The 24,501-nt window shown below is 33.3% G+C and overlaps 1 protein-coding gene across 1 annotated transcript; it reads left to right on the top strand.

Annotated features, from left to right (window-relative positions):
* The first annotated feature begins 1,679 nt into the window (after positions 1-1,679).
* On the top strand, positions 1,680-5,031 carry LOC127842431 (uncharacterized). The gene is made up of 2 exons (XM_052371928.1): positions 1,680-2,852; positions 3,234-5,031. Exons 1-2 carry the CDS (start codon positions 1,793-1,795, stop codon positions 3,530-3,532), a joined length of 1,359 nt encoding a protein of 452 aa, XP_052227888.1. The 5' UTR covers positions 1,680-1,792; the 3' UTR covers positions 3,533-5,031.
* Positions 5,032-24,501: the final 19,470 nt, after the last annotated feature.

Genomic DNA, 24,501 nt, shown 5'->3' on the forward strand with positions numbered 1-24,501 from the left:
CTCTTCCACAACTTCAACTTTAATAAGGCTTTTACCGTGTGTGTCATGGTTGCCAATGGCATGCCATGAGAGGATTCAACATTGGCGAAGGGCTGATGCAGGTCAATCAAGAACACTACGGAAACGCCAGCAGCGCAGTACTTCTAAATGGACTGCTGGAGCACTTTTTAAGACATCAGTGGCGGTCCGTTACGGATGTCTGCTCTTTTCTGCCGTGGTTAGCCTTTCCCTTTAGAATATAATACGGGAGACTCTCCATGAACACCACACTTCTTCATCTGCGGAAGACCCATCTCCAACTTGAAATTCGCTGATCACATTGACCTCATGTGTGGCAACAGCAGTGAACGTCAATATCTTACCAACAAAGAGCAGGGGCATACGGGATGGAGGTCAGCACGGAAAAGTCGAAGGTCATGGTGAACCGCACGACTAACACCCGTGCAGACATCACCATGAACTTTGAGAAGTTGGAAGAAGTGACCAGCTCAATTGCCTGGGAGTAACCCTGTCCAATGATAGTAACTATTACGCTGAGGTCCGAATAAGTATTGCAATTGCGACCGAAGCGATTGACTGACTGAGCAGGTAGAAGTTCAATCCGCTCCTCAGCCAAGTGTAAGTTCTACAAGAACCTCGTAGTCTCTATGCTACTTTACGGTTGCGAGACCCGAAGGCTTCGCACGTACACAGAACGCAGGATACAGGCATCTAAACACAAATGTCTCCGAAGACGGATCTGCATCTCATACACGGAGCACAAAGCAAATGAGTACGGATCAATATTGCAATACTTGTTGGCCTACAAAAGATCCTACAGATGCCCGTCAAACGAAGAAAGCTGGTTTGGTTTGAAATCGTCATAAGGCACGACTCTCTGTGCAAGACTGTTAACCAGCGCAGAAGCAGCTCACCGTTGAGGCCGTCAGAAGAAAGGCTGGGTGGACAATGTGAACGAGTTGACATCCCTTACAATGGATAAAATACGCTCAGAAGCATCCAACAGGTAAGAATGGAGACACATTTCTATACCGTCGAAACTCATTTTCCTCCAACGCCCAGGCCGGACAATGGAATGATGATGATGATAACCGAAATAAAGTTTACATGGCGTGACGTCACTTGATGTTGCAATATCAGCAAAGTAAATATAACGCGATAAATCACTCAAACAATAAGTAATGAAATGCTCACACTTTCCGTCTAAACTGGAATTTTGCTTAGAAGATACTTTCTGTACACGGAAAATACCATAAAAGCGGAAAGTATCGTCCCTGATTAGTCTGTGCGGGCTGCACAGGTTAAACGGGGACGACACTTTACGCACAAGCATTAAATCCCCTTTACATAGAGCACGGCCAAATTGAACTTTAGATAAACACTAACGAACGATCAAACTCATATTTAAATATATAATCATGCATATAATGGTTAAAAATTATAATATTCGACCGACCGAGTGACATATTTAAATCTGTATGTATAAATGTTTATATTTTTGCATTATGTTAGTAGTTAGATATATACATCGATACTCGGTAATAAAGTCATAGAAACTTTTCAAGGTCGCGTTCCAATATAACTATAATATAAGTTTATCTAATTGAAACCGCTCGCACCTTGATTTCGTGTAATCTCATCATCACGGTAAACGAACACTTTTATCAATCCAAAGGGCACTGTGCGAATATACGAATGTGTGATAAGATACCCATTCGCATTCTATACTAGACAGGGTGTTTGTTCTTATCGATGTTTTATTTTGAAATTAAGAAGTGTTGCATAATTAATCATGAAAATTTATATTCTGCTTGGATTATGTTTTATTACTGGGTGTGCTGTTAAAATGGCGGACAGCCTTATTATTCCTGTCTCATTAATTTCTGGTATAGTAGAACTTTCGTCGTCCTTTTTGAATATCATTAACGGCTTGAACGAAAGAAACGATGTTTATGATAGCATTAACAAACTGTCTACCAAAATAAGTTCGACGAATGAAATGCTGTATCAAAAATTAGTAATTCACTCACAATGGAATAAGATTGAAGAAACGCGTTTGGAAATCCAAAGTTCTCTTCTTGATTTGAAACGATGCCTTACAGCCAGTACATCAGAACGTTTGAAATATCGCAATCTGTTCATAAAAAGGACCGACAAGGCTATTTCGCGGGTGCGATTCCTGGCATCCCATTTGATTGACGTTGTACCTGGCAACAGTAAAAGTTTACTTGCGATGGCCACCGAGGCCTCGCGTTGCAATGCATCTGGGATTGATGTCATGCAAGCGGAAACCATGGACTTGCTATCAAACGGTATACTCGTTGAAATGTCATTGATGAGAATATTGGATAATTTTACACTTGAACAAGAAACGCTCTTTTGGGAACATGAGATAAATAGAGTGCTGTCACATTTCTTATCGCAGCACGATGCGTGCTTGTTGCGTCAGCGTTCTCTTGTATTGGAAGACCTGGTGTCGTCCGTTAGTGCGTCGCGGCTCCAAAACGATAACAGGAAGAGGTACCAGTGGGACTGGAATGACGTGTTTCAGATCCCAAAACAGATACCAAAGCCGTTTCGACACTATATAATTGACTCGGATAATGTTTTCATAACACAGGGCGATGCAACGATTAAGATCATTACGTATGGTGGAAGCAGAAAGTCACACCCTTATTTCGCTAAAAGTGACTTGGAGAAGCTCGTGGATAGCGTTATTCCTGGCAAAGATGACGCTGAAGATATTGCGACAAAGGTCAGGACCGCTCTTATGCACACTGGCGTTCGATTCAGTGCGATAATTGTATTTTTTAACGGACAAGGGATTCAGCCAGATATTGCAATCGATACCGGTAGGTTATTTAAAATATCAGAAAGTTACACTTAAAAATAACGATTTGTTTAAATAATTACATCAATTACTTTTAATAAATTTATTAATTTCGAACAACGCTGTTGCTTTCGATATTGTTACATTATTTGAATTATATCTGCAATATTTTAACAATATGTTTCATTGTGTTGAATTGTGTTTTTACTTTAAAAAAGTAGCTGAATGAAATTTTGTCCCTTCAAATAGTTCATCTAACAACATAATTTTGTGTAACGTTCGCAAATTATATGCAATGAATTTGAAATAAATGTGTTAATATTGAAAAGTACGTTTTCAAATGATAACCTTTCGTTTTTGATGATTATACTAAATGGTCATTCCTTTTCTTTGTTATTTACAGATACACCGGCTCTGTATGTTTATACAGAAAGATCTACGTACACATATTGCATGTCAACGTTTTGCGACATCAATTGGGATGACTGGCTAGGTGTCAACGACAGGGTATCTGGGTACTTTACCGTCTACGCAGTCCTTGACCCAACCGTCTACCCAGTCCTTGACCCAATCCTGAAAGGTGCGCCTCATCCCTACAACAACGAAAACTATCACCAAGGCTTCGTTTACGATGATGCTGTTGCATGCACCAATCTTTTAATCGTTCATTTAATTTGCATTTTAATGGTCTGGTGCATTTAATTCTGTTCGAGAGTTTATGTGTTAGTGTTTGTGATGTGCGTTTAAGTTTGTATCGTTGTGTGAACAGCCCTCAAATAATGTTTCAAAATGTATTATATGCTATTTTGATGTGCCTCGTTTTTCTGTTTCAACACAATGTTTTGATTCGGCATTGCTGTAAACTTACAAAAATAAGTTCTCGCTCCTGCTTTAACAGTTGTAATTTATATATTTATATATATATATATATATATATATATATATATATATATATATATATATATATGTTATACATCATACAGGCATTCTTACATATTTAATGCATTTGTTTCGATTGTGAATGTATCTTTGTCGTAAATATGCAACTGTTCATAAGCGACAAAATTCTGTTCGAGAGTTTATGTGTTAGTGTTTGTGATGTGCGTTTAAGTTTGTATCGTTGTGTGAACAGCCCTCAAATAATGTTTCAAAATCTATTATATGCTATTTTGATGTGCCTCGTTTTTCTGTTTCAACACAATGTTTTGATTCGGCATTGCTGTAAACTTACAAAAATAAGTTTTCGCTCCTGCTATAACAGTTGTAATTGATATATATATATATATATATATATATATATATATATATATATATATATATATATATATATATATAATGTTATACATCATACAGGCTTTCTTACATATTTAATGCATTTGTATCGATTGTGAATGTATCTTTGTCGTAAATATGCTACTGTTCATAAGCGACAAAAATGTGGTTTTATAATATAGTAATCTGTAATACTCTATATCAGCACAATTTAGACCATTGATGTTTAAAGTAAAAGATTATTTTTATCTATTAAATAAAGGTCTCGCTATCTCATTCTAATGATACAGCTATATAAAATTTTAGATGTAAAGATATTGATATCTATCCATAGTATCTATAATTACAAATATTCGTCTTACTCAAGGATGCAAAAGGTGATTCATTACTGTTTTCCATCAAACATTTGGATACTGTATGATGTCAAATGATCTTTCAAAAATACCTAAGTTAAGCGTTTTGTGAACTTCATTAGAGATTGAGATATCATATAAAACTCAATAAACGAAATAAAAATGTCCAAAATTTTTATTAACATAAATCATGACTCCACAATTAGAATAACATGTATATTGTAAAAAAAATAAAATTGTTTATTCGATATAAGGAATCGTTTTTAGAGGAGGAAATATGTTGCACATCCTTAGAAAATTAGTGTTATCGAATTCACCCATTTGCACCATCAAGGCCGTCATTCTTCAATCAACATCCGATTATGTTTTTATGATTGAATAATACAAGCATCTGAATAATGCATAGCATCTCTTCATTAAATAAATTTGGCGCATGTGACATGTGTATACATTATTTTTACGGTTAAAATACTACTAACACTGTATTGGCTTCCTTTAAAACTGTTAAATTAAAAATTCGCAATACTATTTTATATTTATGTGTTTTAATAATTATATACGTGTATAAATCTTAAATATTGTTTACTTTCGTATAACCATGGTTGTCAAGGGTGAGTTAAACTTTGTTCACACTGCTCAAATCCCGGTCAAGGTCACGCGCTGTATAAAATACGGCTTGATTTTTCGTAAATTTCTTTAATGTTTTAACAAAGAGGTAGTTTCGAACTGATTGATTCGGATGTAAAGTTTATGGAATTTAAAAACAACAATGATATGATTACGTGTTTATGACTGGCATTAACATTTAAAAGTAAAAAGTAATGCATCGGAATCAAGGAAACAATTATGTTAATATCTATCATCTCCGTAACTGAAATAACAGGATGACGATTTCATGCATTTATTTTAAAATAATGAGATTTTTAAACAAATATTTTATTTCACAACTTACACATTGGTGAAAAGATACTTCTCTCATGCAATTGATCTCATTTGCAAAAGTAAAATACCGACTTTATCATGTTATTGACTTATACCTATTTTAATAGTGTTAAGTATTAATTATGCAATAAACAGTATTCCGATGAATGTGTGTATTCATCATGAAAAATGTTTAATTAAAGACCGAGCATATTATTCGGGAAAACATGTCAATAAGGAAGTGCCAAAAATGTTAGAGTACACATGAAGTAATGCACTTTTTAATAAGAAGTATTCTGTAAAAATGGCAATTCGTACGACCTCAAATATTTCCAAAAACATTATACAACACAAGCAAGAATGGTGACCATAATACACTCCTTTACAATACAAACATGGTAAGCTTACTTAAACACTAAATTAATAAAATAACGATGCGTATTGCGCTTCAGTCTGAACAAAACTACAAAATTAATGAATGCATAATTACGCAGTTGCCATTTCATGATATTATTTTATTAATTTGACAACGTACGATGCAAACAATATATATTATGGATATTGCTTTTGATTTTTGAAGCATTAAATATCTTCTGCCCCTGTAACAATCAGTCGTCCATATGGCTCTGTCCTCGGTCCCATACTCTTTCTACGGTATATAAATGACATTCCATGAAGAGTATCTCTACCACACGTCTCTTTGAAGATCAGAAAAACTGTAGATGCAGACATCCTGAAAGGGAATCTGAAACAAAAAAAACTGGAACAGTGGGTGAGAAACTGGCAGATGCAATTCAATCCATCTAAATCCATTTTACCAAAAAACGTCATCCAATCAAGAGGACCTACGAGCTTCGGCAATTAACTCGCCAATGTCACAATTAGGAAGTACCTATGGGTCACATTTCGCGCAAAACTGATCTGGAACAGTCATGTTGATGAGGTCTCAAAAGGCAAACAACTCCCTTGCCTTCCTGAGACGAAATATCAACAATTGCCCGACTGATGTGAAGAACCAATTCTACAAGGCCCCAGTGCGCCCAATCCTTGAATACGCATCTACAGCATGGAACCCATAACCAGCGGGACACATATTCTAGCTAGAAGCAGTACAGCGCAGAGCTGCCAGATTCGTGTAGGAAGACTACAGAACGACAAGCAGCACAAGCCAAGTGATCGCCTATTTGGTTTCATCTCTCACTTTGTTTTTGTTACCTCACAACGACCTTGGACAGTCACAGTGCGTCGATGCTACAGAGGAGCCCTGTACTTTATGGGAAGAAGAAATCTGCCATTTATATGTAGATTCTCAAGAAAGCGCGCAGATGACAACACGATGTCGTTCAAATCTGCAATCGTGAGCTCATAGGAACGATAATCAGAGAACTCTACCGACCGAATATTTGATTAGTTTTTTAACAGAAGGAACGTTAAATCGTCGACATCTGTTTTTGGCATAATAAGGAATTTACCACAATAAAAGTTAAAGTCAGTAATGTTCAAACATAAATCGTTTGTACTCTGTTTGTTTGACTTTGCCTCTTTGAAACCTGCTAAGATGAGATCTCTGAATTCCTGGTCTAAAGGATCATAAGTGTAGCGTTCATTCATCAAAAAAGCAAGTTAATATGCCGCGTCCATATTAAGGCCACACAGAGATTTGAAAACTGAACTCACGTCACAAAGAGCATTAGGATATTTCTCATAGTATGATGAAATGACGTCATTTATTGCACTTGGATGGATTGCAATATAAATTGCTGACAGAAATTCTTGTGAACAAACGACAGTTCACTTTCTCGTACAATCAACGAAGGTCTTTTACGTTCAGACAAAACACCTGCCGCGATTTTTGTCCGGGAGATAAATATTGCAATAACTGTTCGCTGCTAAACACAACAGAACACTGCCTGTCAGAAAATAATATATAGAATGCAGCTCTTGAAAGTGCTTCTAAAACGTCGGTGTTTTGTTGTACATATTTTGTCTTTCTAAAGCAATAAAAGTCCAATGGATTTCCAGAGCTTTGTTTACTGTTCACTTTATTCAAAAGACAGTCGAGCATTAAACTGAACATTCCTGCCAATGAGCCTTCTAAATAGATTCCTTCAAACCATGCACAAACAATAAGAACGAACATCATGGGAAACCTCAATAAATCTTCAGGAAGTATTGGGGATCTCATACCAAATGTGTCCTTTTCATACATGTGTCTGAACTCAGCTTGTTTTTTTATCCACGTCTTCATTCTCTATAATCATATCACACAACATGAAAGGATCACTTATTCCTTCAACTTCTAATATAAGGTCGATTTGCGAAGCTTTGATTTGCTCATCTGTCATTTTCCAGGGCCGTGTAGTTATTAATGTAGTACACTGACCGTGAATGCTCGCCATCAAGAGTACTGCTAGTACACCCTTGGGGTCTGCCCATTCATCCAACCCATCCAAACCACAAGGCATATCATATGCTTCATTATATGCGGAAGGATTGTGTAAGCCTTTTCACGGTATTCGTCTGTTAATATTATATCAACAATTTGTTCTTCAAAGCGAAATTATACGATTTTAATATGTGTTACATTCTAATATATTAGTAAAATATGTTACAATAACACAAAATAAAAGCAAATGTAGCCTTTCCAACTCCAGGCTCCCCTTGCAAATATAATCGTCGATATAGCGTGTCATGTGTGTAAAACATATCTCTGTAACTGTCCACTTTAATATCGTCTTTTGAAACACCAATGACTTTAGGTGGAATGTAAAAATCCCGGATATTACGATCATTTCTGGAAACCAATGGTGACAACGGAACACAGATGATTTTGGTTTCGTAGTGTTTTATCAGTTGTTGTCGAAATTCTGAAATAATGTTGCAAACCTACAGTCAAACTTTGGTTTTAGCAAGTTATATACGCATTTTAGCATTATTTTGCAATATAAATACTTCATATATGTTATAAAATAATATCTTTTGACGGTCTTCATTAGGATTCGAGAATTTTCCGTATTTATAATTCAAATTAAACATTGTATTTATAATTTAAAATTGTTATTTTTTATTACAGGGCGTTTTGAGAAAGGACCTCAGATTCTCTTTATTAAAAATAACTTTCCCGTTAAAATATACATAAAAACTGCATATCATCACAGGTAATATGGGTGTATTTGAAAAGATCATTTATAGACTTTTACTCCAATGGTCAGTGGTTCGAGCCTAGTAGATGATCACTTTTTTCTTTCTTTAATTTCATTCGTGACTTTGTACTGGAGCTATTGAGTTTACATTTATCAATTTAAAACGTCGAATGAAACACTTCAGTATAAAATATGTGAAAAGGTCCCTTTAAGGCCTTACCATTATTTTTTTAATTGATAACACGTTTATGTGTTATCTGGCCAATGAAATATGTTCAAAGAGAATTAACATTAGGTGAAAATGTCCTTTGAACGCAAGGAACATTTCCTGATTCTCCGAGATACGATCATTAACCCAGTTATACCATCTTTAGATCATTTTCGCTTTGCACAAAGAAAATGAGTTTTCTATTTGATAATTACATTGTTTGTTACTATTAGTCTATATTCTTTATCGTTAGATACTGTTAAGTTCTTAATTCGTTACCTTTAATTTGACTTTCGAAGTTTTCATTCTCGCTGCTCACACTGACTTTAGCAATGCGATTGATTGCATCATGTTCGGCACTTGCAATTCTGGCTATTCCGCGCTGAGTGCGTTCGTCGATGGTCAGTAGGTTGTTTGTCAATGCGTCTGTTATTTGGATAATAGCTCTTGTTAATTCTTGTGATATGTTTTTCCCCGCTTCAACAGCAATCTGTTGTGATTGTTCCAGAGCAGTTTGGGCATCTTGCAGAAGGGCACCACACTCTGCTTGGGTAATGGTCAGCCGGTCGGTCTGTAACTGTAATACGATAAAAGTATTTTCGCTTTTGTAGAATAGAAAAGTCGATGCAACACGTGGTATTAGCGGCAATTGTGTGTGAAATATAACTGTGGTATAATGCAATGATCAATATGAACATTTAGTTTAGAAATGTGTTTTTCACATCAGACTATGAACCGATAATTATATTATTTAGCATTTAAATAAGGCTTGTGAAACATTACAAATTTTTAATCATATGTTTGTTTCATGTCTGTTGTGTACCAAGGACGTATTGCCTAAAGAATTAGATATCACTTATCTAATCTATTTAATACTTTATAATAACTTAAGTTCTATCACAAAAAAGACTACATAAAAAGCGGCATGTACATCGGCAAACTCTCTAAATTATAAGATAATGGCGATGGTTGCATTTCATTATGAGCGCAGTATAAGGATGGTAAAGTAAGTTTGAACATAAGCATTTTAAGCGATTAAACATATATACTGTCCAAAATACCAAACACTTATGCGTGTATCGTAAAGCAACTTCGCTTAATATTTGTATTTACAATTAAAACCAAATGTTTAATACTCTCTCCCGTTAATCTAATCAGAATAACGTAATAAACTACAAACAAATTATTTCGCATAATCGCAGTAAATATCAAATTCATGTACTGTATTTACTTAAACGTTTTCTGTCAAAATCTAAGCTTTTGAATTAAAATAATGATTTCATAGATAAAAGTTTAAATGTAAATGATGCGTAGAGTTGTGTATAGTTTCACCTTTACAAATGCCCATCGTCCGAAACCATGCATATGAACATACGCTCTCGATATACGTTATCTCTTAGGGACATTGTATCAAACGCTCAACCGTCGACAAATAATGAAAAAACATTCAACAAATTAAATATATTCATCCATTGAAAAGGTTTTCAAGTAGACAATTCCGCAATATATCTTCTTCTCACATACAGAATTGACCAAACAATTGCTTGGATTGCGAACACCATATCTACTACGCCACGGCGATATTCACACCAGCTAACATCGGAGTTAACACAACGGCCATAAAATAATAATTAGAGATTGACAAAATCTGGTATTAAAGACAACACCATTCATCTTGCTATAATACAATGATACAAGGGCATATGAACATTAATCATCACATCGAGATATAGGCGAATCCTTTACCCCAAGGAAATTACGGACATCTAACGGGTTTTACCTGCAACAGTTTGATGACTGCCTGGGATGCAGATCTGTCCTGTGCAAGGAATGTTGAATCCGTCAGCAGAGTTGTCAGCGTTAGGAAATAATCTTTGAGAACAATGTCAGTAACCTTGCAATCCGACGTGTGCCGAACATTTCTACCAATATGACGGGCCAGCAAACAGAATTGCTTAATAAAATGTGCATACTAAAACAAATCTTGTCGAAAATCTGTGATGAACATGCTTATTACGTTATTTAAAACACGAATTCTATGAAGATAACTTGTGATCGGATTATAACCTTGTTATAGTTAACGACTTAAATTATGTTACCCAAGATTTTCATATTATCTTATTACCGATATATTTTCATTATCCAAATTAGTGTTAGCAAGTTTAGTTTAAATTAGAGTTTTTAACAATGAAAAATCGTCGTAATAATGTATCGCACTGCATGACAATCCTGACATTGTGTCATATGCTAGGTATATTATTTACACCCTGGAACACATAGAAAGTCGGTTAAATACTTTACAATTCGAACGATTTGTAAGAGATGTCTAATTAATGCAATTAACATACTTGTGTTAAGATGCAGGGCGGTGTCGGAGCCTTGGGTAAAATATCGAATGACATGCATGTGTCAAAATGGATACAGTTCAACATGATGCTAATCACACCGTTAAAATCAGTGTTCTGAACTGATGTGGCATTCAGATAACCATCCGGAGGACAAAAGCATTTTGCGATTTCCCAGTTATCGGTTTCCCAATGTTGCACTTTGGTTTTTTTCCATGACGGACGACCAAATCGATGTTGTGCTATGATTTTGTTTTGAACTTGATTGCAAAAACCGCTAGGACATCTTTGCTTTTGTTTTATTAAGGTCTCCATCGAGCAAGTACCACGGCCTTTGCCAATTGCTGTATGTGCCTTCTGTATTTCGCGGTCTACAAAACTTGATAATCCTTCCTTTGTGATGTTAAGCGCAATGCAAGCCTTGAACCAATTGGTGGTCTCTTCGTTTGAGAATATATGTGTATAACATGCCCTAGTGATTTATTGCAAGGTCCGTTTTTAAGGAGCAAACGTAAACAACCTGAAATAACCATTTAATAATGACATAATCACTTACTTTCTTTCTTTCTTTATACATTATTTGTTCGCAATTTATCAAAATCTTAATTGTAGTAAATGAATAGTTTGTTATATACTACGAACATGTTTTCAAAATGCGTGTTATATATGAACTGTCTTAACTATCTAAGTTTAAAAAAGAATAACCATACTATAATAGCATGATAAAAGTTGGAACTGAGAATTTAAAATAAATTGTTCTAATGCATGTATATTCCCCGATTTAAAAAAAAATGAAAACGCTCGATATATGGGTAACGCCAAAAAGTTTTTTTCTGCGTGTTACGTTTTTCATAAATAATTTGGAAAAAAATAATAATTATAATACGCGCATACATCAAAATTAGTATTGCAGTGGTAGTGCGTTTGCTTTTTTTAACCCAGGTTCGAAATTTGAAGAACGCAAAACGGTTTAATTTAACGTTTTAATTGTCAATACTATTTATTTGAACTATCCCAAATGTAAGTGTTTTTGATAGAAGCATTTACGAAATTAAAAAGAGAATCTTTGTCATAGTTCCTTTATTTGTTTGTAGTTTTTTTTTCAGAAATTCATATAAACATACATGCATGCATTCTATTGATAATGATATCATTTAAGTACCAATATATATCAAGATTGTATATAGCATGTCATGAACAAAGGTACCATGGGTAGCTATAGTTGTGTGTGCCTCATATTCATTCTTTTTACAAAAATAAGAGAAATGGGAGAAAAAAACAAAGAAAACAAAGTTGAACACAGGAAAAAAGTAGAAAAAGAAGCAAAACAATTTCGATGTACTCATCTTTACATTTGACATATATATATTTTAAGTATAAAATCATTAGTTTTGAATGCTAACAAGTTATTTAATTACTGACTACCGTTCTTTTTTCGTTTCAGCAACTTTAATATTGTTAAATATGGAGTATGTCCTCGATAAACTTTCAAGTAATCCAATATAATTTGGCAAAGTTTTCTTTCTTCAACAAGCAAACATATATATTTTTTTTAATAATTAATATGTTCTTTTATCATTTTCAAATCCAGAACTTCCAAGAATAATTGCTTTACAATTCATTGAATCAGGTATATTTAATATGTGCACTTAGTCTGTCTTTAGATAATTGATAAGTATTTTTACTTTGTCACATTCCAAAAAAGATGGAATTATTACAAAAAGTACAATTTCTATTGTTAATTAAATTCATTTTATACAATAAAAAATAGTTCATAATATTTGGTGAATAACTTATACTTGAACCACTGTGAGTAAGTATCTCTCGTTTTGTACACATGATTTAAAAAATATGTTTTCATGTGTTTTCCTCTTTATTAAGTACTTGCCATTTTTCAATGCAAATAGGTTCTTCATTCTTGTTAAAGGGACTGTCCAACACATTATAGAGGCGTTCGACGCGAATCGATATTTTGGAAAAACTACGAGGATTGCTTATATAGCTTAAAAATACCTCCGCATTTGACGTGAGCGTGGATGATCGAGTGGTAAAGTCGGGAGACATTTTACTCCAAGCTTCCATGACTCTAGAGGTCTCGACTCGAGCCCTGTGAAGATTAACGTTTTTTCTTCTTTTTTTAAATTGTATTATTATTTTTTGCTGGAGATTTTTAGTTCAAATGTTTAAATTTATCAATATAAATCATTTATAGCAGTTAATGACAAGCTTTAATACATGCCAAAATCTGTTGGACGGCCCCTTTAACATAACATTCATATATGGATATAGTCTCTAGATACACTTTTATAATTGATAGAAAAATTATCAAAGGATGACAGCGAAGGCATTTGAACACTCAGGACTCTGCTGTTAATTTCTATATTTTAGGATCTAACAAATGTCTTCACTGAATGAATAAGACCTTCATAATTAATATGTTTTGCTTAAAAATGAGTTTGAATCAATAACTATGTAACGAAAAGATCTTATTCCTCTGTAATATCTTGCTTTTATAAAAAGAGTTTATTACCGAAGATAAAGTTATAGTTTTAAGACAAATGCATATTTAAGACACTGTTAACATCTTAAGTCTCTAACAAGTCAATAAACTGTTCGTAACATGTAAACACATCAAACCAGAAATCATTTTTATACAATTTTTTACAACAGTAGCATAATGTTTTCCTATGTTAAAAAGCGAATTAATAAAAATGACAACACTTTCACAACACGAATACGGCTTGTTTATCAATGCGAGTTTTATTTGTTAAGAATAAGCATATATGTCAACCATATTTAATCCACCATTTTCATACTTTTGTACTAGAGTGGAGCTTTTCTTTATATATGGTTTGCCATCCCACACATAATCAAACATGAGTTTATTAATTCTATCAAGGATTAAAGGGTCTGGTATGGCATATAAACAGTGAGTACATCATGGAAGTATTAAATTATTTATAACAGTTATTCTACCTATAGGTGTATATAGTATTTGTTCTATTGATTTATAAGTTTGATCACTTTATCAATTTTCCGTAAAACTTTACCCATGTTAATTTGTATTTAGTTTTAATAGAGTTCGAGCTATACTTTAGGGCTCCTATCCATAAAACATTAGTTTTAACAAAATTTACTTTTAGTCCAGAGAATAAGGAAAAGTCATGGAGCATATTCAATGCACAGTGCAAGGAGGTATCAGAACCATCCAGTAATAAAGACGTATCGTCTGCAAATTGCGAAATGTATAATCTATACCGTTTATAGTAACGCGTTTTATATCAGAACATTGTTTGATTTTAATTGCTAGTAATTCTGCAAGTAATATAAAAATACAGGGTGAAATCACATTGTCTACAGCCCCGGCCTATTGGGAAGCTGTCGGATAAAACTTAATTGGACCATTGTTTGCGTATTTTTTAGGAAAATTGATATCCAACGTTTGAAGCTAGTTCCAACATTTAAAAAGTTTAATGTTTGTTCAATGCAGTTGAAAGACAGCGTGTCAAAGGCTTTTTCAAAAATCAATCAACATTATAATACCAGGAATTTTGTTATTTTCTGCATGATTTATTATATCATAAAGTAATTTAGTATTCTCCCCGATGTATGGTCCTGAAACAAAACCAGTTTGATCTTTTGAAATGAGATTTGATAAATGTTTTTTAAGTCCATTTGCTATGGTTCCAGATGCTAATTTATAGATTGTATTGAACAAAGTAATAGGTCTCAAATTTTTAAGAAAATGTTAGGGTTCGTTATCCTAAGGGATACAAATGATAATGTCGTGTTTTTTGTGTTACCGAAAAGCTATTATTCAAATATGCAAAGTTAATGCTTCTCAACACATTATTTCCAATATTACTCCAGAACACTTTGAAAATATTTGTTGTGAAGCCATCTGATCCTGGGCTTTTGTCATTATTCATTTTCCTAAGCGTATTAGTTAGGTCGTCATAATTTAAGGTTCCATGCATGCTATCGAATCGAACGGTATTAAGTTTAGGGACATCTAAGTTTTCCAAAAAGGTAGAATTCTAGTAATTGGTTATTTTAGCTTGTTATTATAACGTTTTGAAAAAAAGACTCAGATTCTGCAAGGCTTTCTGCTTATGTATTGTTGACCCGTCATCTTTTTCAATAAAAGGTATGTTTTTGTTTGTGTTATTTCTTTGTTCACGTGAACAAAAATAGTGTGTTGTTTTTTCTTCGTTTTCAATCAACTGTCTTCTGGATAGAATTATATGACCTTTTAATTTTGTGTCACTTAATTCCTTTAATTCAGTGTTTAATTGATCAATTCGCTACTTGTTGCTTTCATTGAGATTTTGTTTTAATTTTTTAATGTTTATTGCAAGTTCACATTCCCTTGAAGATACAACTTTATTTTTATAATTAGAATACGAAATAGTTTTCCCCCTAATTTCCATATATAACGTTTCTAGAAAAAGCTGGTCATTTATAGTAAAATTTATTTTGCTATCTTCAAGTGTATGGAGATTATCTGTGTTTCAAATCGGCAGACAATATTGCATTTTAATCTCCTCAATTTTAGTATTTACACAATGAACATAGTCAATATCAAAGAGAAAAGTGTTGTTGAATTTCAACAATCCCTTTCCATGTTTAATATTTTGGAAATGTAACGAAATATCAATTATTGATTGATCAGATTTAGTACTTGTTCTAATATTTGAAGATTTCAAAAAAAGTAACATATTTGACGTTATTTAAACAGAAGTCAAGTCTCGCTTGTTGCAATGGGTTTGTGCGTCGCAATGTAAATATTCAAATATTACCATGCATTTCTCTATAAGTGTCTATTTAATTTCGTTTGGATATTTCTTCTAGGATAAAACTTCTTGAGTTTATATTATTTTTCATCGATTTATAATTACTATAATCTAACTCGTTTTTAAGAACAAGATTAAAAATTCTTTTCTAAATAAACATGCATTGATTTAAAAGAATGAACAAACACACGTTATATGTACAAAAAGAACAAACACAAATAATATGTTGAGTGATGGAGACTAAACACTGTTTTGTCAACATCGTATAATTTAGGTAGTGATCTTAAAAAACAATAGTAATACATTTAACTGTACAATGTATGATAACTCTTTGAAAGAAACAACCTGAATAGCGAAATACTTTTCCACCTTTAAAAAACACCTCGTAATAATGAGTAGCAGTATAAATGAACTAATCTTGGTTTCAATATTCAAAAAAATGAGTCGATCCACCAATACCGTAATCGTGTTGTGCGCGTGGAGTATGCAGGTGCGGACAAATGCGTGTGCGTGCGTGTGCGTGAATGTGTGTGTGCGCGCATGTGCGTGAATTTGTGTGCTTGTGTGTGAGCGCGTGTGTACGCGAGTGGGCGCGTTTGTGCGTCTGTGTGCGCTTACGTGTATGTGCGCGTGCCTTCATGTGTGTGTGGGCGCGTTTGTGTGTGTGCAAATTAGCTGGTTTTACTGTGCGTGTGAGAGTGTGTATTTTTTCGCATGCGTGTTATATGTGTGGGTTTTTGAGCGCGTGCGCGCGTACTTGTATGTGTATGTGCGTCCGTGCGTGTGCTTTATATTTTCCCATATTTCCTTCGGATAAAGTAATTGTTTCGGATACACAGTATACTATATACTTTTTATATTTTATAAATTTACAAATTATGACATTCTCAAAAACGAATAGAAAACAAGATAGCAACAACAGTTTCAAGCAATCTATATATGAAAGTTTTAGGTTTTGTAATTATTTTCTATTTTATATATTATATAAAAAAATACAAATTATCACATTCTCAAAAACGAATAGAAACGAGCTGGAAACAACAGTTGCCGAAAATCTTTATATGTAAATAAAATGTTTTGTAATTATTATATACCTCATAAAGATATTGCTAGGACGCTTTCTGCACATATACACTATAATACTTATTAGTGTTGCCGTTTAGGTCCGGCATAATTTTACCACGGCGTATATATAGTATCTGGCACGAGTTGTCATATCATACCATATTTTATTAAAAGAGTTCAGGAATTGTGTTAGTATCACGATATGATATGACAACGAGTGTCAGATCTTTTTTATCCCATGCTTTTAAATAAGCATATTAAATTAATATTTACGCGAACATAATGATTAATCCCGAATGTTGTTTTCATTTCATGACGTCATTTGACGTTGCAACGTCATTACAGCAAAATAACAAAAAATGCGATTGGTAAATCGAACGAAAATAAGCCAATGAAAACGCTTAAAAAGTATATTACACTAAGATAAAAATATATGTAATGGTTATAATGGTAATGGTTATAATCTATAGGAAATTCTTTTTTGCGTTCATATACTTAAGTTTATTGCAATAAGTTATGGTTAAATAAACACAGAGAGGTTTAGGCAAATGTTTATGAAATACAGAATTGTATCTCGTTCTAGCGCCATCGTTGTTACTTCTGCGAAGAAGGTTCCTATCGGTCGATGACACGTTAATGGAGTACGAGTTATTATCTCTCATTGGTCACGGTTTGTTAAGCCTTGTCTGGTACTGATCAAATTGTATTTGCTTATGTCGTTAACTGCCTCTGTATCTAGCGAACATTTTACCTTCGTAGGACCATGCTTTGTCTATACGCGTAGGCTCTTTCAAGCGCAGCGACGCAATTACCTCGGCATTTGTTTTGGTAAGATCTTTGTTGATAAATATACCCGTGCCTTTAAGTACTTTCGTTTGTTTCGTAATGTCTTTTTTTGTCTGCCGTCTCACAAATTTAACAATGACTGGCCTGTGTTTTGGTATGCGTGTATTTTCCTAGCCTGTGTGACACATCAATAGTGTGCAAAGTGACAACGTTATACACACTAACAACATTTCATTTAAACAATGGTGTATGAGAATTACATAACAGCAATGGTTATTTAATAAACATACAGTTTATAAACAGAAAGAAAGAAGTAAGTATTATCCATGTAACAATAGTTAATTAGAGTCGGTATATTAATGGGGCCTTTTCACGTTATGGTAAATTAACACAATTAAAAAAAATGTTTCTGATTCGCACATTTTCGTTTTAGTTATGATAGTTGTGAGGAAATAGTAATACTGATCATTTATCACGCTCTAAAATATCCATTATATTAATCTTTTGACGATTTGAAAACTTGAAAATTATAAAGCGTTGCAACGCAAAACGATTGAATAATTTGTAAAGTTCTGTTGCTGCCCTTATATTTGGGAAACTCCGAGGATTGCTTATATAGGTAAAAAATACATCCGCTTATAGAATGAGTACGGATGGTCGAGTGGTCTAGGTGGGAGACCGTTTACGCCAGGCATCCAGAGGTCAGTTATTCGAGCCCTGTTGTGGGTTACTTTTTTATAATTGTATTATTGGGGTTTTTTACTTGAGATTTTTAGGTCCAATATTTAAATTTATCAATACAAAGCATTTAATGACAAGCTTCAATACATGCCAAAATCTGTGAAAAGGCTCCTTTAATGACTGCCAATAGGCAGTGGAGATGAAAAATACACAGTGTTGTTATAAAACGCAGAACATACACATAATGCTTCTTTTATAAATGAAGATACTTTGATAACTTCAGTTCTATTTACACTGTTCAATAACTGTATATATTTAAACTCTGATGGTCGTATACGATACTTCTTATTTATATACTTTTTTCTTAATCTAAAAGCAAGGACATATACATACAAAGTGTTATTCGTCTCCTATATCAAATGTGTTGTTATTTAAACGGTACAAGCAATATCTTTCATTTCTATGTTTATTAATGTGTCTACCAGTCTGGATAAGTAAAGGATAAGCAGACATTCTCAATCTACAAAAATAATATCTTGGGCTTCTAGGGACTGCATTTAAAAATATTTCATATTCTAAGGTAGCTTTGAACTGCCTATACATATCGAGCACAGAGCTACGTTCAAGGGAACGAGTCCATTCTTGTTCAGAGTTATCTATTACCCTATTTTTAAAGGTACATACACATGAATTAACATCTAAATACTGTGCATTTTCAAATAAGAAAGTAAGTCCGTATTCGTTAAGCATATTTCTTACATTGTGTACCCACTTTCGGTTACCTTCGTCACCATTGGCTACAGTCTGGGAATATATACGCTTTCAGATAATATTATCAGTCGAAATAATCTTGAGCCAATAATTTAAAATGCGAACGTAGCGATTTATAAACAGATGGTATCTACCCAGTTCTCCGTGGACTGCGGCAGTGCATGTAGTTGTGGGGACACTCAGTAAACGCTTACAAAACCTAAAGTGGATACTTTCAATTTCTTAACTTTTTGTGTAGCCGCATATCTCTGACCAATAACTTAAAATAGAGGCAACGAATGCGTCAAATAATTGACATATAACTTTTGGTTTAAGGTCATAAATTTTACATTTGTGTAGTAAAAGGTTCATCGCTTTAAGGGCCTTTCCGGCTAGATGCTCTTGATTTAGATTAAAATTTCCTGTAATGTATATTTAAATACCAGCCCAAGGTAATTGAAGTTATCTACAGTTTCCGTTGGTATGTCGTTATATGTCCATTTTCCACCTCTCTTACGAAAAAAAACATAATCTTTGTTTGGTCTGTGTTGACTTGTTACCCCAAAAATTTTGTTATACTCATATAAATTATCCAATTGAGTCTGAATTTCACTCGGTGATTTACCAACAATAGCCATGTTATTGGCAAAAAGTAGAAGTATAAGCAAAATATCATCAATTTGTATTCTATGTCATGTTGAAGGAACAAGTTTAGGTCATCAACAAATAGAACAAATAACAGAGGTGACGTTTCCTCCCCTTGACGACGCCCTACTACATATGAAAAGAACTCAGAATATGAGGAACAATGTTTTACGCACGATTTTACTATACATATCGCGTTCAATTCTAAGAATTTTACCGAAAATTCCTGATTTGTACAATGTAAGCCAAATGCCGTTTCTATAAAAAGAATCGAAGCATTTCATAATATCGACGAAAATAACATACAAACGCTTGTTTTTATAAAAATAATGTTGAATTAAAGACATGAGAATAAACGCCGCATCAATAGTAGATCACCATTTCTGAAATCCGAATTGTGCGTCCGAAATAATATTATAGTCATCACATACTTTCTCATTACGCTTATTTAATATTGTTGTAAATATTTTGGATAAACAACTTACTAGAGTAATGCCTCAATATTTATTGTCGTCATTTATTGACCCTTTTTTATGAATTGGTATATTTATTCCTTCTGTCCACGCATTTGAAAAAGTACCTGAATTAAAAATTTCGTTAAACACGTCACACGTATGAGCTGATAGCATATCAATACTTTCCGGAAAATATTCGTTTAACCAAAGTGTCTTTTCCACATGATTTACTGCGTTTTAAAAATCGTACGGCATTCACAATTTCGTCAATGCTGATCTCTCTATCAAATTCTGGTTATACATCATTAAGCACATTAAATCATAATAAAAATTAAAAGCTGCAGATTCTTCATTGCTACTGTTGAACATTCACTACACATATTGTCGAAATATATGAGGAAATCATCGAAAGAAATATCTCTAGAATGTTTACATGATTTTAATTTAAAATGTTTCCAAAAAAAACTAAGGTCTGTATTTTTTCATCTGCTCAAGTTCACGCTTTTTATTTTTGTAGTATATACGCTGTTTTGGTAACAATATTTTTATACTCCTCTTTTCGTATACAAAAATTTATTCTACAAGCATCCGTCCCATGTATGTCAAATAATTTCAGGGCTTCTAAATAGCAAACACGCGCTATCAAACCACTTATTTTTCTCATGTTTATTTACATTAAAACTAACGTCATATTTAAAATAGCAGGTTTTACAAAATAGTGGATCGGCTACACTAAAGTTTACACTTTAGTAGTAGTAAAATCCTTAATCATATAATTAACAGATTCTCTGCTTTCGCAGTTAACATTATTTACTATGGAATTAAACTTTGTCAGATTACCAATAATACCTGACCGAAATTGATCCCTAAAATTGTCATTCAATTAACATTTATTTTCTTTATGATTAGTGTTTAGAAGCCTATTGTGACTGCAGCTTAATGTAAAACGTATTAGGGCAATATCACTTCATTCATTAAAATCTCCAACAAAAAAGCATGAAACTTTTGAAAAATTACTATCAACGGTCAGCAAATAGTCGATAACTGAGCAACCGTTGTTGGACAAAAAGGTATACTAATTTGAATTTCCAAGCCGGCCGTTAAAGCGAGATTATATGATGTTGTCAAATATTTATTAATTTATATAAAATGTGTTAAAAATTTATTACTAGTATATATATTTTTTTAGATGACACACGTATACTTACTCTGATCCTAATAAAAAACGAATGCTTCGGTTATTGCAGGGAAATATGTACGAAATATGTTCGTCGCAATCGGCTCGGGGCGCTTATTTGTCTTTGCTGAATTTTATTAAATTCGTCTTCAATGTATAATTTCTTGCCTATTTTGTGTTATTTTAACATATTTTATCAATATATTACAAGTCAACACATATGAAATAACAATACGTACACCGGTTGCTTTACACAGATCTAGCCACTTAATCCCATGATTGTTATGCCTTTTATCCAATGAGGCCCTGCTCAAACATAGTTTATATTGATAGTTTATACATCATATGGCAGGATAAAAATAGTATATTATCTGATCCGTCTCCGACAGCCGGGCCGTTTAAAATGTTTCGTTTAGTCAAATAAATCCATGTGCGAAGAGAAACTTACCTAAAATTCCAAAATGTGTCCATCAGACTCAATTGCTTCGTTTGTAATCAAATTATTAGTAATTTTACACATTTCATCTTGCAAATATAATACACCTATTTAAATACACTTTTTTCTACAATGAATAAATAAACTTTCACTTATGAAAATGTATGTTTTTATCATTTATACACGTTTAAGCACATGTTTAAATGGACCTTTTCGCGTTTTGGTAAATTGACAAAATTGAAAAAACTATCTTCAGATTTGCAAATAATGTTCGTTTTTACTATGATTTTTGCGAGGAAACAGTAACACTGCACAATAACCATGCTCTAAAATATCCATTATATGCATCTTTTGACGATTCAAAAACCAAAAAAAAATATAAAACGTTACAAACGCGAAACGATTGAAAAATTTGGAGAGTTGTGTTCATATCTTTATATTTTGTGACATTACGAGGATTGCTTGTATACAGTATAAAATACACTCTCCTCTTTGAAAGCACCGATGGCCGAGTGGTTAAAACGCCAGAGGTTTACTCCAAGGGTCAGCCAATTTAAACATTATATGCTTTTTTCTGTATTTTTGTTCTTGTTTTTTTACCGTTTTATTTAGTTCAAATGTTTACGTTTATCAATTTCACGAATATTTAATTCAATACATGCTCAAATATTTGTGAACAGGTCATATATGTCAAAAAACTAGGTCACCTGGTCCAATCTTACAATAACCTTATTACAATTGATGAAACTTTGTCAGAATGATTATTTAGACCATATCTAGACTCAAGTTTGAATCTTGGTGACGTGTGTCAACGAAGTAGGACACCAGCTCAAATCTAAGAAACATCTTGTTACCAATTAAGAGGCCACATGTATGACTCAACCTTTATGAATCTTGCAAAAAAATGTAAACACCATAAAAGCAACATATATGAATACATTTGGATGAAACTTTGTCATAATGTTATCTAAACACTATCTAGCCCTAGTTTTAACCTGGGTCATGTGCGTTAAAAAAACAACATTAGATCAAATCCTAAAAAAATACATTGTAACCACCCTTGAAAAATATCGATAACTACATCTTGATAAAACTTGGTCTGATTGTGCATATTCACATTTTTATGTTTCAATCTGGATCGCGTACGTCAGAAAAGTAAGTCATAACATCAAATCTTATAAAATGCTTGTTGCCACTCCATAGGCTAAACTTATGATAAAATCTTGATGAAACTTTTAAAGAATTTTAATATTGTCAAAGAATTAGATTTCATTCGAATCTAGGTCATGTGCAGAACAAATGTCACCAAGTTAAATATTAGAATAATTTTATTACAGCTCTTGAGAAGCATGCATTACTCGACCATTATAAAACATATAAGAACGTGTATCTTTACAACGTCTTGAATCATTACAAATATTGGTAAAATCATTAAAAAGCAAGTCACAATATAAAGAAGTGAAACTCCAGCTACTGAAGCAGTATTGCATTCTCAATGTCAAACATTACAAAACCTTGTTGATCATGATACAGGCTTCATTTTCTTATAACTCCATCATGATGAAACTTAGTGGGAATGTTTATCTTTAGAATATCTATGACGATTTCGTATCTTGGTATTTATTGTCTAAAAATATTACACCATGTTAGATAATAAAGCATCCTTGTTACTTCTCCAAGAGCCACATTTATTACTCGCTCTTTATGAAACTTTATCCGAATATTGCCATTGTCATTAATAGTAAGGATTCGTTTGGGTCTAGACCACTTGCCTCTTAAAACAAGATCCCCTGGTCAAATGTGTTTTAAACTTACCAATATAGGTAAAACATTTATGACTCAGGCTTGATGTTTTTCGGTCAGAACGTTTATCTTGACAATATCTAAGCCAAGTTTGGACCTGGGTCAGATGTATCTAACACTAGGGTGACCAGGTATTTTTTTTTAAACTTGCTACCATTCTAGGGCCATATGTTGATTCATTACAATTCGTATAAAACTCAAACATTATGTTCCTGTGCTAAAAGTGATGCAATTAGTAAAATAGCACACCTAATAAGGGATTTTCTACTTTAAAATTAGGGTCATGAAGACCAGGTATCTCGGGGTTTTGTTTATGGTTGGATTACACTAAAACTATATTTCCCGTAGGGTCCCAAAATAAACTTCCAACTTCTAAAGAATTGTTCATGGCTCCTTTATATCAAATATTGCAAGTCTGGTAATATTTCAAAGATAAATCTGTTCTCTGCCAATAATTTTGTGGTGTTAATCATATATCTTTCGTAACTTATATGAAAGTAAAATTTGCCAAAATGCAAGCTAACTTGAAAAACAGTGTTTCGGCAGTGAGATTTCGACAAAAGCACCGTACTTGAATGAACGCACTCAAAAACGTGTCTCTTTTAACCTAGTTCCCAAATGAAATGCACCAAAATGCTGCAGTATACAGCAAATAAACACAAATGTATGGGTGCGATCACTAAATAGCTTTTAATCCAGAAGACAAAATGAACTTTTAATAAATGGGCGCTACTTTCGACCAATGTCGGATACAACATTATTTCATGTAATGTAACCTTAGATAGATTAATTTATGCAATACATGGTCTGCTGATCAAGTGTTAATTTTCACAAAGTG

Source organism: Dreissena polymorpha, chromosome 8, assembly GCF_020536995.1.
Source record: "Dreissena polymorpha isolate Duluth1 chromosome 8, UMN_Dpol_1.0, whole genome shotgun sequence".
Lineage (NCBI taxonomy): Eukaryota > Metazoa > Mollusca > Bivalvia > Myida > Dreissenidae > Dreissena > Dreissena polymorpha.